Source organism: Notothenia rossii (genome assembly GCF_949606895.1).
Source record: "Notothenia rossii genome assembly, chromosome: 11".
Classification (NCBI taxonomy): domain Eukaryota; kingdom Metazoa; phylum Chordata; class Actinopteri; order Perciformes; family Nototheniidae; genus Notothenia; species Notothenia rossii.
The window spans coordinates 54,522,914-54,546,221 of NC_136910.1; the positions used below are offsets into that span (position 1 = coordinate 54,522,914).

The following is a 23,308-nucleotide window of genomic DNA, read 5'->3' on the forward strand; positions in this document are numbered from 1 at the left end:
TGTTCTTTGAACCAACTAGTGTTGCACGTTGTACCGACACTTGAAAGGTACCGCGATACCCTGCCGTTAAAAACGTTACGATTCGTCCGTATCATTAGTATCGGTACTTTAAGAATGACCGGGAAAAGTGCTCCGGTGAGAAAGAGCCGTGTGTGTTCAGCGCTCTGCTTCCACTCCCTGCACTGCAGCCGTGCCTGCAGTCCCTCCCCTCTAAAGCACGCTCTAAGTCCCTCCCCTCTCTCGTGCACGCGCTAGCTGCCAGAGCATGTGAGAAAAAGAGAAGCATGGCTGCAAGTGGGAGTGCAACTGCCGCTGCGCCTCGTCTTGTTGACAAAAAAAGAGCCAGAAGCGACATTTGGAAGTATTTTAGCTATATCTCTGACAGTGAGGGCAAGCCTCCGGACACCACGAGGCCTGTCTGTGAAACATGTTTTAGATCCCTGCAAACCAAGGGAGGCAACACATCAAACTTTGCTAAGCACCTCGCCGACCGGCATCCAGACAGGTTAGCGAATGTGATAGATAACATAATTACATCATGCTCAAGCCCATGCCCTCAAATCTAAGTCAAACCAGTGTAATTTATTGACAAATGAACATTTTCATAGTTTGCCGAGGCAATTAATGGCAATGATAACTGTCTAATATGGCTATCTTTTTAGCTAACTTACCGATGTGGCTATGGTTCTGGTGTGAAATAAAGCACAATAATTACATTTAAGACTGTTTCCCTTTTTTTAAGAAAAGTATCGAAAAATAATCGGATCGCAATTCTTGACTTGGTATCGAAACCAAAATGTTGGTATCGTGACAACACTAGAACAAACTGGGCAATGCTATATGTGCCAGGTCATGCAGGTCTTTTTACATAACGGAAAACCTTTATTTACATTGTTACAGCAAAAAGACTGTACTACTGATACTGTAGCTCTAGCTGGGAAACCATCGTTATTAAATTGATATCCTGATACAAGATTAGATATTGTGCTTTTGGATAATGCAAAGAGGCAGTGTTAAAGTAAAGTGATGACATTTGTTTTTTTTATTGAACAGACTGTTCTAGCATTTCTATTGCTTGCCTCTGCAAACTTAGTCATTAAATCCACATAACAGATCATTATTTATGAAAAATCTCATTTTGTAAAAATGTTGGGAAAGCAGAAATGGTCCGAAATCGTCACAACATCAATAATGAGGTATAAAGGAAAAATATTGTAATTTATGATTTTCTATAAATCGGCCAGCCTTAAGGGGGATGGATAGGTGGTATCAGTTCAAGTATAAATATATATTCTGCATGGACAAGAACAGCTTTTATTATTTGTTCCCATTCATACAAAACGGTTGTCCCTTAAAACACACACACACACACACACACACACACACACACACACACACACACACACACACACACACACACACACACACACACACACACACACACACACACACACACACAATGAGAAGCTGTTACGGTGATAGGTGAAACACTCCCACAGAGTGTTCTGAAGGTTGTTAAGGAAGCAGGTACAAACTTGAAGTGCTAATTCGCTCCAGTTTGTTTGCCATTAGGGCAATTTGAATTGTTGCAAACTCCACATCCCACCACAAATGAGACTTATATAAAGTGTGGCTGACAAAAGCAGCAATCCAATTAATTCACACTTAACATGCTACACATGTGTGAGAGTTTTACACCCTCTGAGGGCCTGCTGCTATTTCACTGGGCTGCAGTGATTTCAAAAAATATCCACAGGGAGAAAACAGCCAGAGATAATCCTCGGGGGGGATTGCAGGTTAAACGATGAGGTGAAACACAGCCATAGTCCTTGCTTCAACAGTGTTTAAGGTCTTTAAAGTTTAAATAAAATACAATTTGAGACAAAAGGCCACTATCAGAAGATATTTGACTCAAGATAATTGTCTACAATTATACCATATTGCTAATGCGCCAGAAAACCCTCCTCTGCTTGTGATATGCGTGCTTTGCCTTTTAAATGTAAGCTTTTCGTGTTTACAGGAAACAATTTGGTTTCAACAAAATAACTTGGTTATTGATTATCAAAATATAGCTTTTTCTTCTTTAAGGAATTAACGTACGCTACATACATGTTGTTTGTTACAGTACGTTACCTTGTTCAACATTTGCTTTTGGTATGCCACATAGGTTTATTATGTTATCTTACTTGAGAATATAATGTAACTTAAAGTTGGGGTAGGTAATTTTGGAGAAACCAGCTCGAGTGCGCGAGAATTTCAAAATACACAACCGGAAATAATTTGCTACTTCCTTACAGAGCCCCTCCTCCAACACACACGAACGCGCACATGACCAATGAGGGCACGAGATAAGTTTGTGCACAGATGGAAGGCTGACAGGCAGGTAGGCCATCCAGTTACTTTAGCCGGGCCGGCTCAGATGATTGGTCGTGCTTTTTACAGCGCCACGGCTTCCACAGATGGGATTTTTTAATGGATTTTTTCTCAAAGCACTTCAGATATTCATTGCTATCGGGATGTTAAGAGTATTCCATGGAATATAACAAAAAATGTATCTCGAACCGGTTTCTCAAACTTACCTAACCCACCTTTAATAGAAATAGAAAAAAAATCGCAAAAAAGTAACGTTTACTTTGGGAAAATAGTATTTCAAAATATTGTTTTAAAAAAAGACACGTGTTCACAGGGAAACATTTGTTTAGTCTTACGCTACGAAACTACTTTGTTAATTGAAGAAAAATATTGTTAGTAGGCAGAATACAGTACGCAACATAAATTAGGTATGTGACGTTACCTAATTTACAAAAACTCAACATTTGCTTTGTGAATGCATAGAATGATCAGGTTACTCACAGTAAGTACAAAGCGTAACTTCTATCTATAGTCTCACTTTGCCTCGTTTTTATGACAAACAACAACTTTGGACATTCACCGCTGGGTATTTACTAACATATTCTCTGTCGCAGAACAAAACGTGAACATCTCTTCAGCTCTTGTTAACCAAAGACCTTAAGTCAGGCGTCCAAATAAAAGCACGTTGACTTCAAGACAAAGAACCGGAAGTTTTAAATGTTAATTCATTTCCGGGATTTAGGACTCATTCCTGCACCACTCAATGGAGGTCGGTTTACAATAAGTACAAGTGTATTGGCAGGGTCTGTACCAACAGGGAATGGTTGGTTAATCAAACACAGACGTGCACACAGACTTCAACACACTCGTAACAAACACACACACAACCCAGGGACTCCAGAGGTTTGGGGGACCAGATGTCAGGAGGGCAGAGCGTGACACTTGACTAAAAACAGGCCTCGCTGGAGAGCGTGTGGGGAGTCAGAAGCGGCTGCACACTATAACTTTATTGATCTCAAGAAAACACCCTCACCCATTTTCAAACACACACAGAAACACAGACATAAACACAGACACACACACAAACACTAAAGTGAAGGCTTCCCCTTTGAAAACCACATAATACATGTCCGGGCACGCACGACGGAGAGCTCTGCTGCACGCTCTAAACACATTAAAGTGTGTGTGTGTGTGTGTGTGTGTGTGTGTGTGTGTGTGTGTGTGTGTGTGTGTGTGTGTGTGTGTTCAAAAGCAGGCATCGAAACACAAAACTGAATTAAGTTGTAAACAGATCGCTGGTCTTCCTGATGATTTTCAACTTAAGCTCTTGAACAAAACAAACAGATAACATGTACAGTAGGGCTGTGAGGACACTAAGGTCAGACCATTATAAAAGGACACACTCAACACAATAGAAAAAAAAGAAAGAACTCTGCCAAAAAATGCGATTTCCCCATAAATGACCACTATTAAAGAAACATTTACAAGCAATGTCAGATATCCTTCCTCCTGATGTAGTTCAATCAGAAATGGATACATACACTTAATACGTTAAGTGGTTTTCAGGACAGACCTGATAAAGCATGACTGAGTTTTTGACATTATGTTTTTATTCTGGCATACTATTGATTCATTTATCAAGACATTTTTATTTTGTGGTTTCATAAATGAGTTAAGAATGCAAGTAAAGGGTAGGAACATGTGCTGGTGCTATGAAATATTCTTCTGCTACTGTAAATGTCTTTTACTTTCTGTTGATAAAGGACGTTTCTGTTTATATAATAGACAGTAAACTCTGGTATGTATGTGTCTTAGTGAGAGTGAGAGTGTGTGTGTGTGTCTCTATAACTGCAGCCATTATGTTAACAGAGACCAGAACCTGCTGCTTTATATTTCAAATTATTACTATTAAGAGGACTGTTCAGTACCTACCTACCTACCTACCTACCTACCTACCTACCTACCTACCTACCTACCTACCTACCTACCTACCCACACACACACACACACACACACACACACTCAAATCAGAGGCATTGGCCTTTAATGTCATCGGAAAATAACTGTTAAATTACTCATACTGATTCCTCGCAAAAAAATGATTTAAAGGGAGTTTCCCTTCGCTGTAGTGTGTTCTATAGGCTTTGGTGCATGTACTGTACATGGTCTGCAAAGTTATAGGTTCCTATTGCACGGCTCCTTCGCGGCAGTTTGGTCCCGTGCAGACACAACACACAGCATGTCACCTCAACATACTGTAAGGCTAATTTAACCTGTGTATGAGCCATTTAACACACACATTTCAAACATGCAGAGCTGCATATTAGAAAGAGCTGAGTGTGGAGCAGGGCTGGGGTGGAGGGTCTGCAGCCGCCTGGGTTTGGGATGGAGAACAGTCACTACTTGTTTTATTGCTTCATGATGAACACCTGCAAAGAGTGGGGAGGAGGAGGAGAAGAAAAAAAGGTGGAGGGCAGACAAAAGGCTCACATCTGAGGGAGGGAGGGAGGGAGGGAGAGGTACTGTGGGAAAAGCCTGTGTGTGTGTGTGTGTGTGTGTGTGTGTGTGTGTGTGTGTGTGTGTGTGTGTGTGTGTGTGTGTGTGTGTGTGTCTCAGGTTACATTTTTTCAGACAGGCTGACGAATGAGACCGTCTGTGCTCATGCAGATCTCACGCTACGTCTACATAGCATAGTAGCTTGACAAGGATATTTGGTTTTGCATTGGCACTTGAATGCACCTCAAGTTATAACAGCAGGTGGCCAAAAGTATGTGGACACCCTGGATTTCTGATATTTGTCAGGAGATAGCTTCAATGCTAACTGCTGCTAAAACCAAATTGTTTCCTTTTGCAGTTCTTCTAGACACAGACCTCTGAATAAAACATGGCACAGCTAAATCAGACAGTATCATAGTTGTTGCGTGCTGTTTTTGTGTTACGCTACCAATGTCTTCATCCTCACTGTGTCCAAATTCAACAACAAGTTAAGTTCTCAGTTATGTCTGAAGTTCAGGGTACATCCTGTTCACCAGAAAAGGTAAAGACTCCACACCTCTCAAAGCCTAAACATTTGTTCAAGGAAACAGTTTACAGAAAGTGGTGCTGTTCAAGTATGTGTCTCAGATGATACCTTTTTTTAGAAGTACTGATTCATTTAGCGCAACAGTGTGGTTTTATTTAAATTTCACTATTAAAAAACGCACAGATATAGACTCAGATTACACCCACAGATTTTCCTATGTATTATCTGACACACACACACACACACAAGCGCGCTGAAGTGACAGATCCATGCTCTCCCCTTTACAGAGTCACTGAAGCAATTAGTTCTGCTTCCTCAGTGAAGACTGAAGTATTTGAAACCTCTGGCCGCACCCAGGGCCTTCTGTTTGAAAGAGTTACGCAAGTGGAAAAAAGAACATCCTCCTGAGTTATATGTACGTCCTACAGTATGTTTTATCAGCTGATGTTTCCAAGAGAATAAGACAAGTGGTTTCATATGTATATATTACTTGCAGTTCATCGACACAGGACTGGTGTTAGTCTTGGCTTCGACTATGTAACATGACAATGTCCCAATAAAGAAAGTCAGGTTTAGTAAGACATGTTTTTCCAAGTATGGACTAGGGTTGCCAGAAACTGACCATGATCAAAATCGATTATTCGGCAGCCCTGGCGAATAATCATCGATTATTTGACCGACCGACACCGAGCCCCCCCCCCCCGCGGGAGAGAAAGAAAAAAAACTCAGACAAAAGGATGTCCGTTGTTTGTTTCATTTAACTTCCTTTGGACTTGTAAGTTCGAAGTAGTTCCACGAGGAGGAACTCTTTTTACCTCCCGTTTTGTTCATCTTTAGTCGCACGTGTGAGTGAGAGGGGGGGTGGGGGCGGGGCCGGTGTGTAGCGCTGCAGCAGCAGTCTGCTCTGCACGCAGGCTTCCTCCAAGTTTACAGTAAAACAAACTGGTGGTGTGACCAATGGCCATTTACAATTATTAATACTATTACTATTATTAGCATTAGTCTATATTTTGGTTGAAATTAAGCCAGAAAAAAAAATATATATAAATAAATAAAATCGATTTTTAAAAATAATATTCGATTATGGAGACTTTAACGAATATTCGAATAATCGAATAATCACTGGCATCCCTAGTATGGACGACCACTGGAGGTGTTGGATGTTTTTTTTTTTCTGACTTAACCCCACCCAACACATTAAGGCACATAGCGCCATTTTCTGAGCGCCAGCAACTTTTTCAATTAATTCCAATGAGAACATACTTCCTCATGCGGCAGCTTCAAGAAAAATCACTTCAGCCAGCTTCGATCCCCTCTCTGTGCGGTTGCAGTTGAAAATATTTCAACTTTTCAGAAAAGCTTTTTTTGTGGCCGCTCCCACCGCTTCAAGTTAAAAATATTAAGAACGCCTTCCTGCCAGACAAAGAAGCTATTGGTCCTTAGGAGTGAACTTAAACACCAACTATGAGCCAGACCTTAAAAGCAACACCACTTTTGGAACATTATTGAAATAAATCCCTGCAGCAGGGCTATCATCTGATGGAAGGCTTCACGACAGCAGATTCGTGTCTGTGGTTTTGGGATGAAACGTTTAATCATCACACATGGAGGTATTGTTAAGGTCTCTTCATACAATTGAACATTTCTCTAGCGTTTTTATAGCTCAAGTCTTTGTTTACATCTTTTTCCAATCGCTGACTTTTGATTTGGCAACCAAGACAATAAAGCAGAATAATGCAAATCTGTTTATGTTTGTTTTGCAGAAGGACGTGTCACATTTTTCCAAATGGTGGTTATTTCTTTTAAAGCTCCAGTGTTGTAAATCTTTTTGATATACACCTCTGCCTTCCAAGAACACAGCAGCAGGGAAACAACTTCATAAAGCCGCATTTATTGGATAATTGGTCCTTCAAATGGCTTCAAGCTGTCGGAGGATGGCCATCCAACAGGCAGCAGGCCGGAAAATGGGAGAAAAGAGGAAAGACTAGAGGGAGAAAGAAAAATGAAAAAAAACTAATGTCCTCTTTAACATCCTCATAACCAAAGGCTAAACACACTACGGTGAAGAGAGGGTTTCACCCTGAAGTTATTGCAGACACAAAGCTGTCAAATAAGAGAAACAGCCTAAAATACAAAACACTAATTCTCTACTTTTTCAATTAACAATTCATTGTGATGCATGGATAATTCAGCAAAATGCCGCCAGTATAGAAGATTAAAAAAACACATTATTTTGACTTTGAAGCCAGTCTCTTTATAGCAATAACACGTTTTTTCAAAGCATATAATAGCGAGTCCAAGTCAAGTCTTAAGTGTGTCAGAAAAAGGTCAAGTCCCAAGAGATTTGATACCAAGTGTAAGGTGATGTCTTACAAGTTATTTCATACAAGTTATATTCAGTTATAAACCTCATGGTGGGCCAAAGTCAAGTCTCAAATTATATAAGACACGTCGAAGAAAATGTGGTTAGTCCGATACAACGAGAACATATGATGGGTTTCAGGTTCATATTTATATGTTGCGCTTCTACTGTGACATGTTTCCATGCTTTAATGTTCAAGGATGATGAAGTTCTTTGAGGTAAGTACAATTCAAGTCTAAAGACATTTACAAAGCAAGCCTCAGGTCAAGTCATTGTGAAACCAGTCCAAGTAAAGTCATTTAGAGTATGCCTAGTGCAGTTGGTAGTGAAGTCCATGTGTATTTGCACATTTGCACAAAACAAGTGTGTATAATAAGTATCCTGTTTGTCAGAACAAGTGTCAAGTAAGTTGTAATGTTACTCTAGACAAGTTATAGTTAGCAAGTCTTTTTGGGTAGGTCTGAGTCAATTCTCTAAAGATTCTTATAGAAATCAAAGTCAGCTTGTGTTTATCAGAGCAAAGGTTTCAACTTTTAAAGGGAATTCCAAGTATATCTCAAATCCTGAAGAGCAATCTAAGTCAAGTACTTTGTTTACATGAATAAATGACACCATGATACAAGCCTTTCCAGTGTTTATATGCTGTCCAATACATATTTGTCAAATCCCATTCTTAAAAAGCTGAATTATTATTTTACATCACTGAGACAAAGGTTTGATGGTCAATGTCTAAACTCTGTGGCTGAAGTTCAAGTCCAGTCTCAAGGTCACTTAATGTCAGTGTCGAACCGTCGGGGCCTTCAAGGTATTCAGAGAAAACCCTGGAACACTCAGATCAAATAAACAAAAAAACGGTTTAATTATATAAATAAAATGTAATAAATGAATAAATGAGAATGGTATCTGTGTTGTTGATCTGTAATATTACAGTGTTACGTTGATTTGTTTGTCCTTCTCGGACCATGCTTTAAGTATTTCAGTGGTTTTGTGTTAGAAGAGAAAGCAACCAATCAGATCTTGTTCTGGGTCTCTGCGTAGAATATCCTTCAGCCAAGGTATTCTACATCCTTGATAGAATGCCCTGGCCGTTGCACTGAATGAGAGCATACGTTTGGACTGACAGTTTGATCAACCAAACGGCGGCGGGGGGGGTGTGTGTCTATCAGTGTTGTGTTAGTTACTGAAAACCAGTAACTAGTTACCATTACTAGTTATTTCATTTCAAAAGCAACTCAGTTACTTTATTGATTACTTACACCAAAAAGTAATGCGTTACTGTGAACAGCAACGCATTAGTTACTTAAACAAAGGGCTCCCATTAATGCCCTTATAGCCTTCATTTCAGTAATGTTATTGCATTGGAGAATAATACAATCTGTTGATCAAGAAATAGCAATAGTATAAATAGCCTGCATGTATTCTACAACATACCGTGGAATGGCTTTATCAACTTTTCCCTGGCTAGCAGTCCCTCGGTTAAAATCCAGCCGCTGTTGCTCAGGTGGAGGTGGAGTGGCGTCGGATGAGTCTGGGTCTGTGGTCTTAGCTACTAGCTTCGTCCCAGCATGCTGTTTCTGCAGATGTTTCAACAGATTTGAATTGCTGTTTTGGGCAGTAGATAGGATCTTTGACCCGCCAAGACACAACTTACATTTAACTAAAACGTTCTTTTCTTTGTGCTCGACAAAAGTGAAATAGTGAGAATATCTCCAGGCGGAGAAACTCGACTTGAGCTCCACCTCCGCCATGATAGTCTTGTTAGTAAACACAAACACAGCGCGTCTCTGCATGTGACACAGGAAGTGTAACGGAGTTACTTTGTAACGCGTTAGTCCCAACACTGGTGTCTACAGAAGGTCCAGTTGTGATAGACACGGTTCGCCACTGCTTAATGTTGATATTCACTCTAATTGTAAACATGATATAAGCTACGTGCCATTGTGACAGAGAAGGCAGCTTGTTATCAAGTGTAATTTGGAGTAAAAGAGAGGGAGAAAAGTCACGACTAAGAATGAAAAGAGGAAAAAGTGAGGGAGTGAGAAAGTCCGGGAGGGAGAGAAATGTTTGGAGTGAGGAGTTCTCGCTATTCAGAGCCCTGACAGTGTGGAATGTGAGGGGGGAGATCAATGCGGTATCTCAAAGAACGAACACACACACACACACACACACACACACATACATATACACACACACACATACATATACACACACACACATACACACACACACAGAGACTGCCAGATGTCCTCCAGCCAATGAGGAAGAAGCGGTCTGGTCTCCTCAGGTCAACCCACATGTGTCACACACAGAAACACACAGTCAAGATCAGGCCCGTCGTCCTCCCCTCGGCTTCCTTCGTACATTCACTGTGGGCATGTTTGCCAAAAACCTACATTTTATCAATGAAAGGTCCACAGTTTGGAGATCAGTTCCCATGTGTTAGTCAGTATCCCTGCCACAGGTGGAGGTTCAATCCCTCTGAGCAAGGCACATACTATGATAGACGTTTGATTACCATGAACAAGGCACTAACATCACCATGGTTAGGGGTTCAAATCCTCCAAAGAGTTTCTCTCCCTCACTCCCCTCCCCCCCCCCTGAAACGCCTCCATTGGACTCTTTGTTTTCGGGCTTTGCAATTTAATCGATCCTGCGATATATATCGATATTTTGTTTCCCAAGAAAGTATCGATATTTCAGCCGCGGGTATCGATACATTAAGTCCCATTCAAATCCCCCGTGTTCCGCCTGGCACTCTGCTTGCTGCCCATTCCCCCCCGTTCGCTTTGCATGAAGAGCGGTTACGTCAGCCAGCCGTGTGTCGCTGTAGAGCATTTCTAGATACACAGACGCCGGTGTCTTCTTCTCGCAGTGAGTGCGAAGCGGTTCAGGAGAATGGCGGCAAACATTAACCACACTGGAGAGGGTCTTCTCTACTGCCGGAGATATCGGCCCAATCCCAAACCACTCCGTCTGTAGCCACACTCGCAGCTCAACGAGGCTCCCTCCTGTCAGATGGAGGGAGTAAATACAGCAGCGAGCTTTGGGACGGCCTCCCCTCTCTCCGGCAGAAACAGGAAATGCCGTAACTGTATGTAACAACGGTTTCAAATCAACATCTCTTAGACAAAAAGTTTAAATTAATAACTCAAACAAAACTCCTAACATCTTTCATTGTGTTTCAAAGCTCTTTTAGTTTTAAACCTGATGTTTATAAGCTTCTTAATTTTTGCAACGGTCTGTAAATATACACAACTTTATAGTAAAATGCACACATTTACCTTTTTCTAGACTAAACACAGCTATGATCCTAAGTTAAAAACATATGAGGTTATCATGAGGTTGTTAACATCGCAGTTTATCAGTGGATGTTTGCTGGAACTACTTGTTAACAGCTTGTTTCCTGACGGACACACACAGCGTGACTCCGGTCAGGTAGAGACCGGTCTCAAGTTAGCACCTCTGCAGACTCGCTGTTTGAGGGCTTGATAGCCCACTCCCCCTCCACACCGCTCCACACTCGTTGCTTTGCAACAGCCCTCAATATGGCGGACCCTCCGCGTGAACGCGCAAACGGAGGGGTAGGGTGTAGGGGGCGGTTTGGGAATGGGCCATCGTCACTGCTCAGAGAAGAGCATTTCACCCAGACCACGTTGATCAGATTATATTCCTGAACAAAAATCTGAAGAGAATGTAGATGCAGTTATGTAGAGAGGAGCCTTTCTGTTTAGTGTTTTTGGCTTAAATGTTACTCCTTTGGACTTGAATTATTGGCAGGTACATTTTACATTAAATGTTGTTCTTAGTTACTTGAATTATTGGCTACCTCATATTCTGTGTTAAGCTAAAAATGCTGTAAAAGAATCTGTTCAGAACAGGCCACCTGCTGCACCTTTTAATTCTCCATTGTCCATTGTGATACTGCACTTTATGTACTTACGTTTCAAAGGCTTGTAAGCTACAGTTGGCACTGTTTCAATAAATGAAACTAATTTTCTCACCACATCTTTTGAGTCATTTCGTCCAGCATTTGCAAGCTGTAGACTCTCTGTCTAGTCAGAGCCATATATTGTATAATTGATGCTTTCAGTTTTCAGTTGAATTAATTCAATCCAAGTCAATGGAACACTCACAAGATGTCACCAAAATCACACTGTCCCTTTAAAATCTTTCAGAAAATGATGTAAGTGTATCGAATTATATCGAATCGTATTGAATGGTATCGTTGGCTGAATATCGTGATATATATCGTTTCGTGAGATAAATATCGTGTATCGTATCGTGAGATTAGTGTATCGCTACAGCCCTACTTTGTTTACTTCCGTAACATGTCATCACTAACACTCGCGGTATTATAGGATAACGCTAGGGCTGCTCAATTAAATCGTATTTTAATTGTATTTTAAATCGCGATTACGATTATGGCTTGCAACGATTACGAAAACAACGTAATCGAAATAAAACGATAATTGTTTTATTATTACCCTTCTTTTGGGTTTTTCAGTTTAATTATACTTAAAGTTCAGGGTAATCAACTGTCGAAAACATACTGTTCAAAAAAAAATTCTCCAATAAATCCATTCTCCATTTAATAATCGCAATTACAATTATTGACCCAAATAATCGAGATAATGATTTTTGCCATAATCAAGCAGCCCTACGCTCCAACACATTGTACGTGATAAAGGCCGGGACATCTCTAAGCGGTTGGCCAATCACAACAGAGCCGGCCAGCTAACCAATCAGAGCAGACTGGGCTCTGGTTTCAGACAGAGGGTGAAAAGAGGTGCTGCAGCACAGGCAGTATGAGATAAAGAGGTTTTTGAACATTCAAGCATGGAGACATGTCCCAGTAGAGACACAGAATACAAATATTAACCTAAAAGTTAGCATCCAAGTGTCAGTATGTGTGTTAATCATCAGATTAAAGAAATCAATGTAAAAAAACTAATTAAGAAAACCAAAAGACCAAAGAAAATAAAGTGAATGTGACTTCCTGTCAAATCTCTTTCTTCCAGCCAATCCCAATGAATCATCTGGTGACAAAACTGTTTGAAACGATCAGCTACAGAGATGCACTAATGAAGTGTGTTGTGTTGTTGAAGGGCACTCCAGTAGGGCCAGGCGTTATCAGCATAACTCCATTAGAAACATATCAAGGCAAACTAGTTTCACACTGGACTAAAACACCAATTACACTTCAGGGAACAAGATCCAAATCAACAAAACCTCAGCCAGAGACGGTCGCATACTGCTGATGGTGTTGTGTGTGAGAGAAAGTGTGTGTTTTTAAAGAGTGCATTTTTCTGCATTTGGTTTACTTGGAAGAACAAAAACACACACAATCTTAACATGCATGCACACTTCTCTCTTTTGCACTCAATTTTCTCCCCCCATGAAGACACGCGTACACACACACACACACTATGTCTGGCCCGTCACACGAGCAGATGGCACTAGGGGTGTTCCAGGCAATTTACAGTCTATGTGTGTGTTAGTGCACGTATGTCAGTATTTGTGTGCGAGGTAAAGGGGGGATGGTTGGAAAATACACACACACACACACACACACACACACACACACACACACACACACACACACACACACACACACACACACACACACACACACACACACACACACACACACACACACACACACACACACACACACACACACACACACACACACACACACACACACACACACACACACACACACACACACACACACACACACACACACACACACACACACACACACACACACACACACACACACACACACACACACACACACACAGACTTGGCAGTGCCACTCTGGTGCCAGCTCTGCCAAAGACTGAGAATAAAACAAAAGCTGGGATGAACCATTGCACTCCTCTCCTCTCTATCCCACCCCTAACTCTGAAACAGATGGTTTAACCCGCTGATCTCTGCGGAGCGAAGGTTCAGTGTGTCTCTGGCAAGTCAACTCACATCATATTCCTACATTAAACACCTTTAACAAAGAGATTCAGACAACATACAAAGATAATGTATGCTGGCAAATGTGTGCCATCTCAGTTTGAGGAGGGTAGAAAAGGAAACATTTATATTATGTAATGATCATTTGGAATACTCTTATAGAGAAGAATGTGTTATATTATATAAATGTCTTTTTTGGATTTTTGAGGTAAAAGAAATGGAAGAAAGATACACTACATTTTTTTTTAACAGTCTTCATTGGGGACCAGCATGTGTGACTTCCTCTCCATCTCCATCATATCCTCACTCCATTTCTTCCTGCTCTTTATTGGCTTTTCCTTTTCCAAATCCATTTCTCAGAGGAAGAAGAAAAATAAAACCTTTAAACTCTTGGCAGTTTGTGTTTAGTTGCATAATACATGCCAAAGTCAAGGGGCAACGTCCGCTTTGGGAAGGTGAAGCCGATGAGGAAGGGCTTTAAACCTGCTTTCTCTCTACTGGCCTGCAGGGGGCGACTCCACTGGTTACAGAAAGAAGGCCAATTGTGTGGAAGTCACACCGGAGTACGTTTCCCAGTATAGTTCCGATTTAGTTCCGAAAATGTGCGTTCACACCAAAAACATCCGGAACTAGAACTTAGTTCATGAGAACCTTTTCACCCCCTTTTCAGTCCCTGCTAGAGAGCAGGAACTTTCATGGGAGAAAAAGGTTCCCATTTCTGATTGGCTGGGCGGATTGCAAACCGAGCCCCGTAAAACTCCCAAAAAGTTTTGTGAAGCCGCCATTTTATTTCCTGGCATTAGCATTATTAGCATTAGCCCAGCGCACAAACGGAGAGAGACTAATTTATGGCAACACAAAAAAAAAGATGAGGTGTCGCCGTTCTGGCGATTTACTCGGAAGGCTTCAGTAGAAGCTGCTGGGACCTTCCCCAACTCCGGGGACTTCCGGCCGGGGACTTCGGGTGGCAGTATACGCCGTGAAGTTGTTTGCGGCCTGCCAGTAAACCCGAAGAAGAAGAAGAAGTGACGTCAGCGGCTTCATTTGCGTAATCTTCCCTCAGGGACTTATTCCGGTGTGAACGCGTTCTGATGAACTAAGTACGGCAAAGTACTTGGTGTGAAAGCGCCTTATGTGGAAATGACCATAGTTGTCACTTAATTTATAACCTCAGTTAAAATGTTCTAATGAGTTAGCTAGGTTAAAGCATCATTCAGTACAGATTGATGCTTTAGAGAATGGCAGTTTGTGATTGGCAATATAGCATTAGCTGTTACATTACAATTACTGTACTGCAAACTAGTTAGCTAGCACTAGCGTTAGCTGCTAATGCTATCTGCCCTCGACCAGTTCCATAGGCCACTATATGGTCGTAAGGGCAAATGGAATAAGTGAGGAAGAAAATTAAAGCAGTGCCTTGCAAGAAAGTGTCAAAAAGTAAGGAGAAGCGTTGAGATGAAGATGAAGATGCATACAATACAAGGAATTAGTAGGAAGCTTAAGGGAAAGGTAGAAGGATTAGCATGAAGGCCAGATCGACGAGTAGTGATGGGGTAAGAACAACGAGGAGAAAGAGGAGGAAGAAGACGTGGGTGGAATCAGCTGTGTCACATTTGATTCCCAGACCTTCTTCTTCTCAATTAACAGCCGCCATTTCCACATAACACACCACTTCTGCCTTCACTTTAGCCACTTAAACAAACACAAATTCACCCCTCATTTTCCTCACAGACGCACACACACACGCACACACCGCAGACACAAGTTTTGATGCCAACCTTAAACTCCCCAATCAATTTGAGCTTGTAACACACTTACAGGCATAAACACACACATACACACAGCCGCCTCCCAGAATAAGTTGGCTGCCTCTAATTGGAGTGGTGTTTGTTGCAGAGAGGTGTTGAGCGCCGCTGTAATTGCCAGGCAGGCTGGTTGACGTTCCCCGTCTCTTTATTTTTTAAGGACTGGGTAATTAGGCTCTGTGGTTGCGATGGTGCTTCCATCGCCGCGGTGCGAGCGAACAGGTGTGGGAGTGAGCGGCAAAACACACGACACCTAGCCAACGTCACAGACCGACCGCGGAGACGAGAGAAGAAGAGCTGTTTAAAAAGTGACGAGGCGGCCCGGGGCGATGAGGTTTAACCGAAAGAAACCGAGGAATGAAACCATGCTCACTACAGGTGGGGGGAGGCAGGTATTCAGTCAGGTTATAATGATTGGAAAAGAGGAAATTAGCAGATTGTGTGACGAAAGGAAATGAAAAAACACTTTTGAATGCAACTAATAACAGACTTCGAGAGAGTGGGGCTTTGAACTTTTGAACTGAACGACAAAAAGCAATAGGATGTATCTTTTGGATTTCAGATTATTGCAGAAAATAAGCTCCGTGGCAAACACATGTTTAGAAATATCGCCACATACCAACACTACTTTATGGATTTTGAGGCATAAGTGCACAGATCACAAGTGCCAGAAGTAAAAAGCTAATGCTAGGATATCAACAAACTCCATGACGTTCACAGGCTGCGTGTCACCACCACTAAGCTAAAGGCGGCTAATGCTTTTAGGGAACCAAAAGGGAACCAAAAGACAAGGGAACCAAAAGGGAACCAAAAGTGATAATATGCTAACTCATTTCTGGGTTTAAGGACTCGTTCCTGCACAACTCTATGACAAAGCACTTGCTGATGTTTTGCAGGTGTAATGTTTACCCCTCTCAGCCCCTTAGGTTAGTGTGTTAGCATGTTAACATTGGCAGATGGGGCGGGATTCTGACCTCGCAGTTTTTTGGTTTCTCCAAAGATGGTTATGTAGTTTTTTTCAAAATGGTGGAGCCTCGATTTCAGAGGATAAAAGAAGGAAGTAATATAAACTGGTCCTGCATTAGGGCATGTGGACTATATCTGTCTTACAGTCAGTGCCGGTTCTAGAGTCTGTGGGGGCCCTAGGCAAACCTTGAAGGGGTTTCCCGAAATGTCGTTGCAGTAAATGAAAGGGGCTTTCATGTTGTCGTTGCTGTGGATCTACCTTCTGTGGGGGCCCCCTTCTGGTCCGGGGTCCCAAGCAGTTGCCTGCCTTGCCTGTCCGCAAGCGGCGGCCCTGCGTACAGTGAGCCACACGGTGTCAAAGCTTCCATGATGTTTGACCAAATAACCAAAAACGAGAAGTCAATGGGGGACAACACCTTCCTCGACTCAATGAAAAACACAGCCCTGCTCACAAAACCAACTACAAAAGTTAACAAGCCAAACTTAACAACTCAACTCACACAATTATAAGTCAAAACAACCAAAGAGAACTTAATATAAACCATTTTAAACTCAACAACTCAGCACATCTCAGCACTGTCTTCGGGGAAAACATATGGAGCTCCGACTCGGCCCGCCGAAGCAAGCTGCACGTCAATCTCCTGAGCTTTAAAGAAAATCCCAAACCCACATCGAGTTCTCACAGACACTAACCTTGAAATCACTGCCATTATTAGCGGAGTCATTATTAGCATTAGAAAAGCAAATGGGGCTAATAATATTTGCCATTATGGCTAAAAACGCATATTAATCCCTAATCCGCACCACAATTAAGAGCATGGCTGCGTGTTTTTGTGAGTCGTTCTGCATGTTCTTTCCAAGGAAATGGAACAATTTAAGAGCCTCAGAGGCAGAGGGGGTGGGAGGGCGAGGTATAAAGAGCCTGGCTCCTGCTCTCCATCTCTATTTTGAAAGCGATCAGCCAGAGTGTTCTTGAGTGACAGGCGTAACACGGGCAGATTTGACTGGATAGAGACAAGAGGGTGTCGATGGGGGCGTTGTTCGCCGCGTTGAAGCGCTTATCTGTCTCGGTACAAGTGCATCAAATCAAACGGGAGAGAGGGTATTATTAAAGCAACCCCCTTTTTTCTCCGCTATGAACTGTGACTTAATAAGCTATGCCAATTAGGGGAACAAAAATCGGGCATGCCATCGGGGCTGTATCTATCCTCGCCCAAATTTCTCTGCTAATGCGTGAAGCTGGCTGGCAGCGCCGCTGAGTTCCTCTGTTCGGATCTGACAGTAAAGAAAAAGAGGAATAGGAAAGGAAGGAAGATGGAACAAAAATCTAATAAAAAAAGGATAGTGGAGTGTAGTTTTAGCTTGTGACCCTTCAAAATAAAGCAGTGCTTTCTTTGGTGAAACGTGACTGAAAACTGCCAGCAGCACTTAAATACTTACTGTTACACAAGGGTGACATATTATGAGATAGATATTGCAAATATCTGTTTAAATATTTCATGATAACACTTTATAAATATCTAACAGCTCCTTCATTCTCTTCTTCCATCTTAATTTCCTCTTTTTGGACATTTTTGTTTCCCTAGTCCTTCCTTCTTTTCCTTCTTTCCTTTCCTTAATTCTTCCTTCTAACCTTTCCTTCCTCCTTTCCTTTTGGTCTTCAGTTCCCTTCTTATCTTTCCTTCTTTTCTTGTCCTTCCTTCTTTCCTCTCTTCTTCAGTTCCTTCATTCCTTACCCTCAATTTTTACCTCCTATCTGTTTCCTTTTTTCTTTCCTCCATCCTTTTCTTTGTTTCTTCCTGCTGACACGTGAGGAAACATTTCCTCCACCTCTCTTTGCCAACTTTTTGTTCCATGGCAACGAGGATGATGGTTTGCCCTCCCGCCCCCAAAGCCCTCCCATGTCTTTCGAACACATATATACAAATCACACACACACGCACACACACACACACAAATCTAAACACACACATTTTCAAGCTCAACAAATTCTCCTAAGAACACGCACTCTCACACACACCTACCTCCGTCCCTTTCCAACACCATTGACAGGGAGACAAACAGCAGATCTGAGAGGTTATGCGTTAAATAAAAAAAATGAAAATCCGCACAACCAGCCAAGGCCTGAAATAGACGAGTGTCGGTGGGGTTTGACAGGCAGAGTGGATCTGAACGGCTCCATCCAGCAGGAGATTAGAAACACACACAGAGTTTGAAGTGTGCATTATCTTTCCAGGGATGATCCCAAAATAAAAACAATGGTGAAATCTCCCAATAATTAAAACGCCTAATCCACTTCCTGGTTGGTGATGATGACCGTGGGCTGAGCGTGTCAGTCGGGACTCGTGGGGATTGTGCTTTAGACGCTTTTGTGTTTTGAAGGTGAATTTATCGGCCAAAATATGAGGATTGAGAAGAAGAAAAAAAACCTGAATTTATTCACAGCATTGTGCGAAGGATGTCATTTTCAAATTCGACATGTTTGGAGGAATGTCACTACCTATCCTCAAAAGCATCAGATGAAGCAAATCCTAAAACCTGTTTTTATTCTGAGTGACATGTTATTTTTACACACGGTTTCATGCTCGTGTCTCCTTTGTGTTCGAATTTTGATTTGATGTTGTGTTTGTTTGGCAAAAATCTACATTTTTTCTGTTAACAACATTTCTGCGTTGTGGCAAAAGAGTTGTTGATAAAATGTAAATCTCTGTGTAGTAGAGAAGGGCTGGGTAGAAAACCTACATACTTAATTTTTGATCAGTTTCAAAGTCTTAAAAACTTTATTGTTTTGTCATCCGGACCAAAACACAAGAATCATACAAGTACGCTCAAAAATGTCTCACTATATTGATTTAATAAATCAAAACGTTGACTTTTTAATCTTACCCAAGCAAAAACTCAAGTGTTGTTATATACTAATTTCAAATGGACTAAAAACTGGTGAATGGAAATGCACTTTATTGCCTCTTGAGCTGTAACCGCTAAACGTGGTGGACCATCAATTCCAATCATATTGTTTAATCGATTCATTAGAATAAGGCCGAACTTTGGGGATTGAATGGCCCAATAATTAACAATCAGAAATTAATGTTTACTTTTCCAATTAAACGAAAAGTCTTCCAATCAGGTAACAAAGAAAAAGCCACGTCCTGTCCCACGGTGAGGCTGCAGCTCACCTATTCAAATACTGCATATCAGGTCGAACTGACAGTAATGTCCAAAATATGACATTAACTTCATACAAAAGAAAAAGGAATGGTTTAAAAAAAAAAGTAGCAAATAACTTTAAAAACATGGTAATGAAAGGAAATGTGTTAGAAGGATTGGTTAATAAAAAAAATGTTGGAAACGGTTTTAAAAAAAAGAGTAGCCACCTCGACGCACCCATTAATGAATGAAGTTAAAGTGGCAGCTCGTGAATCTTTCCCAACCTTAGTTTAAGAAGAGTTATTATAGTTCTTGAATTGCATCACCTGCATGTAACACCCATCATCATGAGTTCCAGAGTCGCTTCTCAATTCAAGACACTTTTTGAACCCTTAAGGTCATAAATGGTTTATTCCCCTTTTCGTCCCGTGGTGGCCCCTGAGCAGATGCTAACTCTGTTTATGGATTGAACCAACGCTGCTTTGTTTTAAGTTTTGAAAATCCTACATCATTTGGTATTGACTGATGAGACACGTTACAATAAATGAATCCCATGCAGGAAATTAAGATATTGAACAAAAAGGATAGAAAAAAATCACTAAACGGGTGAATATGTTTTTTGGTACCTTCTCTAACCCAAAGTCATGACTGTTGCAGAGCTCAGTGTGTGTGTGTGCATGTGCATGTGTGTGTGGCTCAGTGTCGGCATGTCCCAGCCTCTCTCCTCGCCCCTGCCTTTGGAAGCCGCTGCTCTCATGGTTGTGTAGGTCTATAGAGTTCTAATTAGCTGCATTCACAAACAGCGCCGGGCTCATCAAAATGCCGAGGCCTGCAGAAAGCCACAGCAGGGGTGAGGAGAGTGTTTGTGAGTGTGTGTGTGTGTGTGTGTGTGTGTGTGTGTGTGTGTGTGTGTGTGTGTGTGTGTGTGTGTGTGTGTGTGTGTGTGTGTGTGTGTGTGTGTGTGTGTGTGTGTGTGTGTGTGTGTGTGTGTGTGTGTGTGTGTGTGTGTGTGTGTGTGTGTGTGTGTGTGTGTGTGTGTGTGTGTGTGTGTGTGTGTGTGTGTGTGTGTGTGTGTGATTTGTGCACAGGGACGAGTGCATGTGACACCAGTGTGAGTTGCTGCATCTAAAGATCACACCAAAAAAAACAATCACAAAATAGAGATACACATCGCAACCGTAAACTGAGGGCCCAACAACCGCTACTGGTTCCACAAAGACTGGGCCTTTTTTTTGTGTTCCACATCGGGACATTTGTTGTCCTTCCTCCCATTTGTATGCAAGGCAAGGGAGCAAACAACAGCACCGAAGTCGCAGAGAACAAACAACAACAACAGCACAACGGAGCAGTAAACAAAGGAGACGTCTGTGGCATCTCTCTGTTTTACAGCCAACAAACAAAATGGCTTCCCGACGGCGTTTAGAGGAAAACGACACGAGCGGGAGAATCAGAAATGACCCGGCTGACAATGGGAAGAGCTTCCGGAAAAGATTTTAAGACGGAATCACTCAGTGCTCCAGATGGTTGCATACAGACTGAAGATGTCGTGAAATATAAAATACATATAGTATATTAAAATGCTTGATAATAAATGAGGGAAATGCATCATGGTCTACAACCTGATGTACAATCACTGCAAAGAGGTAATCTACAGTATAGAACTGCAGATGACACGGAGATATGATTGTCAACTTCCTGCTTTCTCTAATATGTACGTCGACTATGCCTTGGCTCACTTCTTTCAGCATCTTCAAATTTGAAAGTGTTTCCATTTTGGTGCCATATTCTTTAAGACCCAAAAGACAAAATAACTTTTAAGTAAACAAACACAACGAACTCATCTTCTTCATCTCCCCTGTACTGTTCAGTTTTCTCCCACTTGTTGCTGTCCTAAAGTGGTGGTAGAATGCCTCAACACTAATACTAATAAAGTTCATCCTTTTACAGAAAGACATTATTTCAAATACGTTTTGATACCACAACTGATGCAACCCCGGATGGATTGAGCAGAGTGAGGCATTCGTCAGGTTGGGGAAGCTACTTTTAACTGCCAGATCGCATCATAATGACAAATGCTGGAACCAGGAAAACCGTTAATCAACCCAACTGTAGCAATATCATTATTAAGTCATTGACAAAGAAATGTAAGCTTGCACTTTTTAGCTGAAACACAACCTTTCCGCTAGATGTCTCATTCAGTCTTTCTGACGCTGAACCGAGATGCCATTTTTAAACTGGCCTCATTCAAATGGATGTGTGATAAAGCCAGCCAGTCATTTGTTTAGTTCAGGCTCTGACACACTGATTAGTTACAGCCTGACTGGACGAATGAATCAATTAAATAAAAGCCTTGGGGTTTTAGTAAAATAATGGTTCACTAGCATGAAGCAACTTTAGCAACTCCCTCCCCCAATATTAGTTTGATCAAACTAGCATGTCAAATAGAAAGCCATCATGTTCGTCCATCGTTTACACCGAACTGACTTTTTGACCCCAACAACACCACCGTGTAGACACACACACACACACACACACACACACACACACACACACACACACACACACACACACACACACACACACACACACACACACACACACACACACACACACACACACACACACACACACACACACACACACACACACACACACACACACACACACACACACACACACACACACACACACACACACACACACACACACACACACACACACACACACACACACACACACACACACACACACACACACACACACACACACACACACACACACACACACACACACACACACTAATCAGGGCAGTGAACTTTGAAAAACAGGAAGTCTCCTTCGGGGTTGACTTTTAGAAGCTGATAACATAATTGTTGCCCAAAAGTAAATAAACATGACATCATCGTCTTATGGCTGTATTGTACACGCCAACATTACATCAGTTACTGCGTCATGAAGCAGGAACTAACACGTACAAACTAGTAGAAAAAGTACACGTCACCCAGGAATATTCCAAGGGATTTCAACAGAATTTAGTTGAGCAGCGATTGCTTTTTTAGGAAATGACTGACACTTGTTTGAAATAAAACCATCAATTTGTATTCTGTCTTTAGAGATTTCATTGGGAATCAATTGGTGTTGGGATTGGGTGCCACGGACAGGTAAGTATTAACTGATAGGCTTTCCAATAATCAAGCCATTTAATCAGATCAGGCCAACTCATTGTTTGAGTGACGTAACATTTTGGCTAAAACTTTAGTACAGAAAACCACCAGCTCAACAAGAACAGAGTATTCAAAGAAAACATGAGCAAACGGTATATTAAACAAAATGTCTCCTAAAAATAAAAAGTACTCCACAAAGCAAAAAACCCCAAATCTGCATCTGCATGTGCAGAACATGGTTACCCTCAGAAGAACATTCAAACAGCAAGCGAAGCATCAGAGAGCAGGTGTAAGAGGAAGGACGGGAGGGGGCTGAGGGAGGGTTGAAAGAGGAATAAAGAAAAAGCTGACGTACTTGAGCCGGAGAAATGTCCGCTCCCCAGGGACGGCGGTCCGTTCTTTCCACTGCCAACAGGAGGGGAAAACATCTACAAGACAAACAGAGCGCACATTATCTCCGAGAGCACTGACAGAAAGAAACATCTCTACACATTATCATAGAGCCATGAAAAGCTTCATTCCA

General features: G+C 41.7%; 1 protein-coding gene across 1 annotated transcript in view; it reads right to left on the reverse strand.

Annotated features, from left to right (window-relative positions):
• LOC307024656 (transcription factor 4-like) overlaps positions 1 to 23,308 on the reverse strand; it is a 59,444-nt gene that overhangs the window by 31,221 nt on the left and 4,915 nt on the right. Inside the window, exon 3 of the mRNA XM_079658974.1 lies at positions 23,141 to 23,213. Coding sequence (XP_079515100.1) covers positions 23,141 to 23,213 — 73 coding nt within the window. The remainder of the gene's footprint in view (positions 1 to 23,140; positions 23,214 to 23,308) is intronic.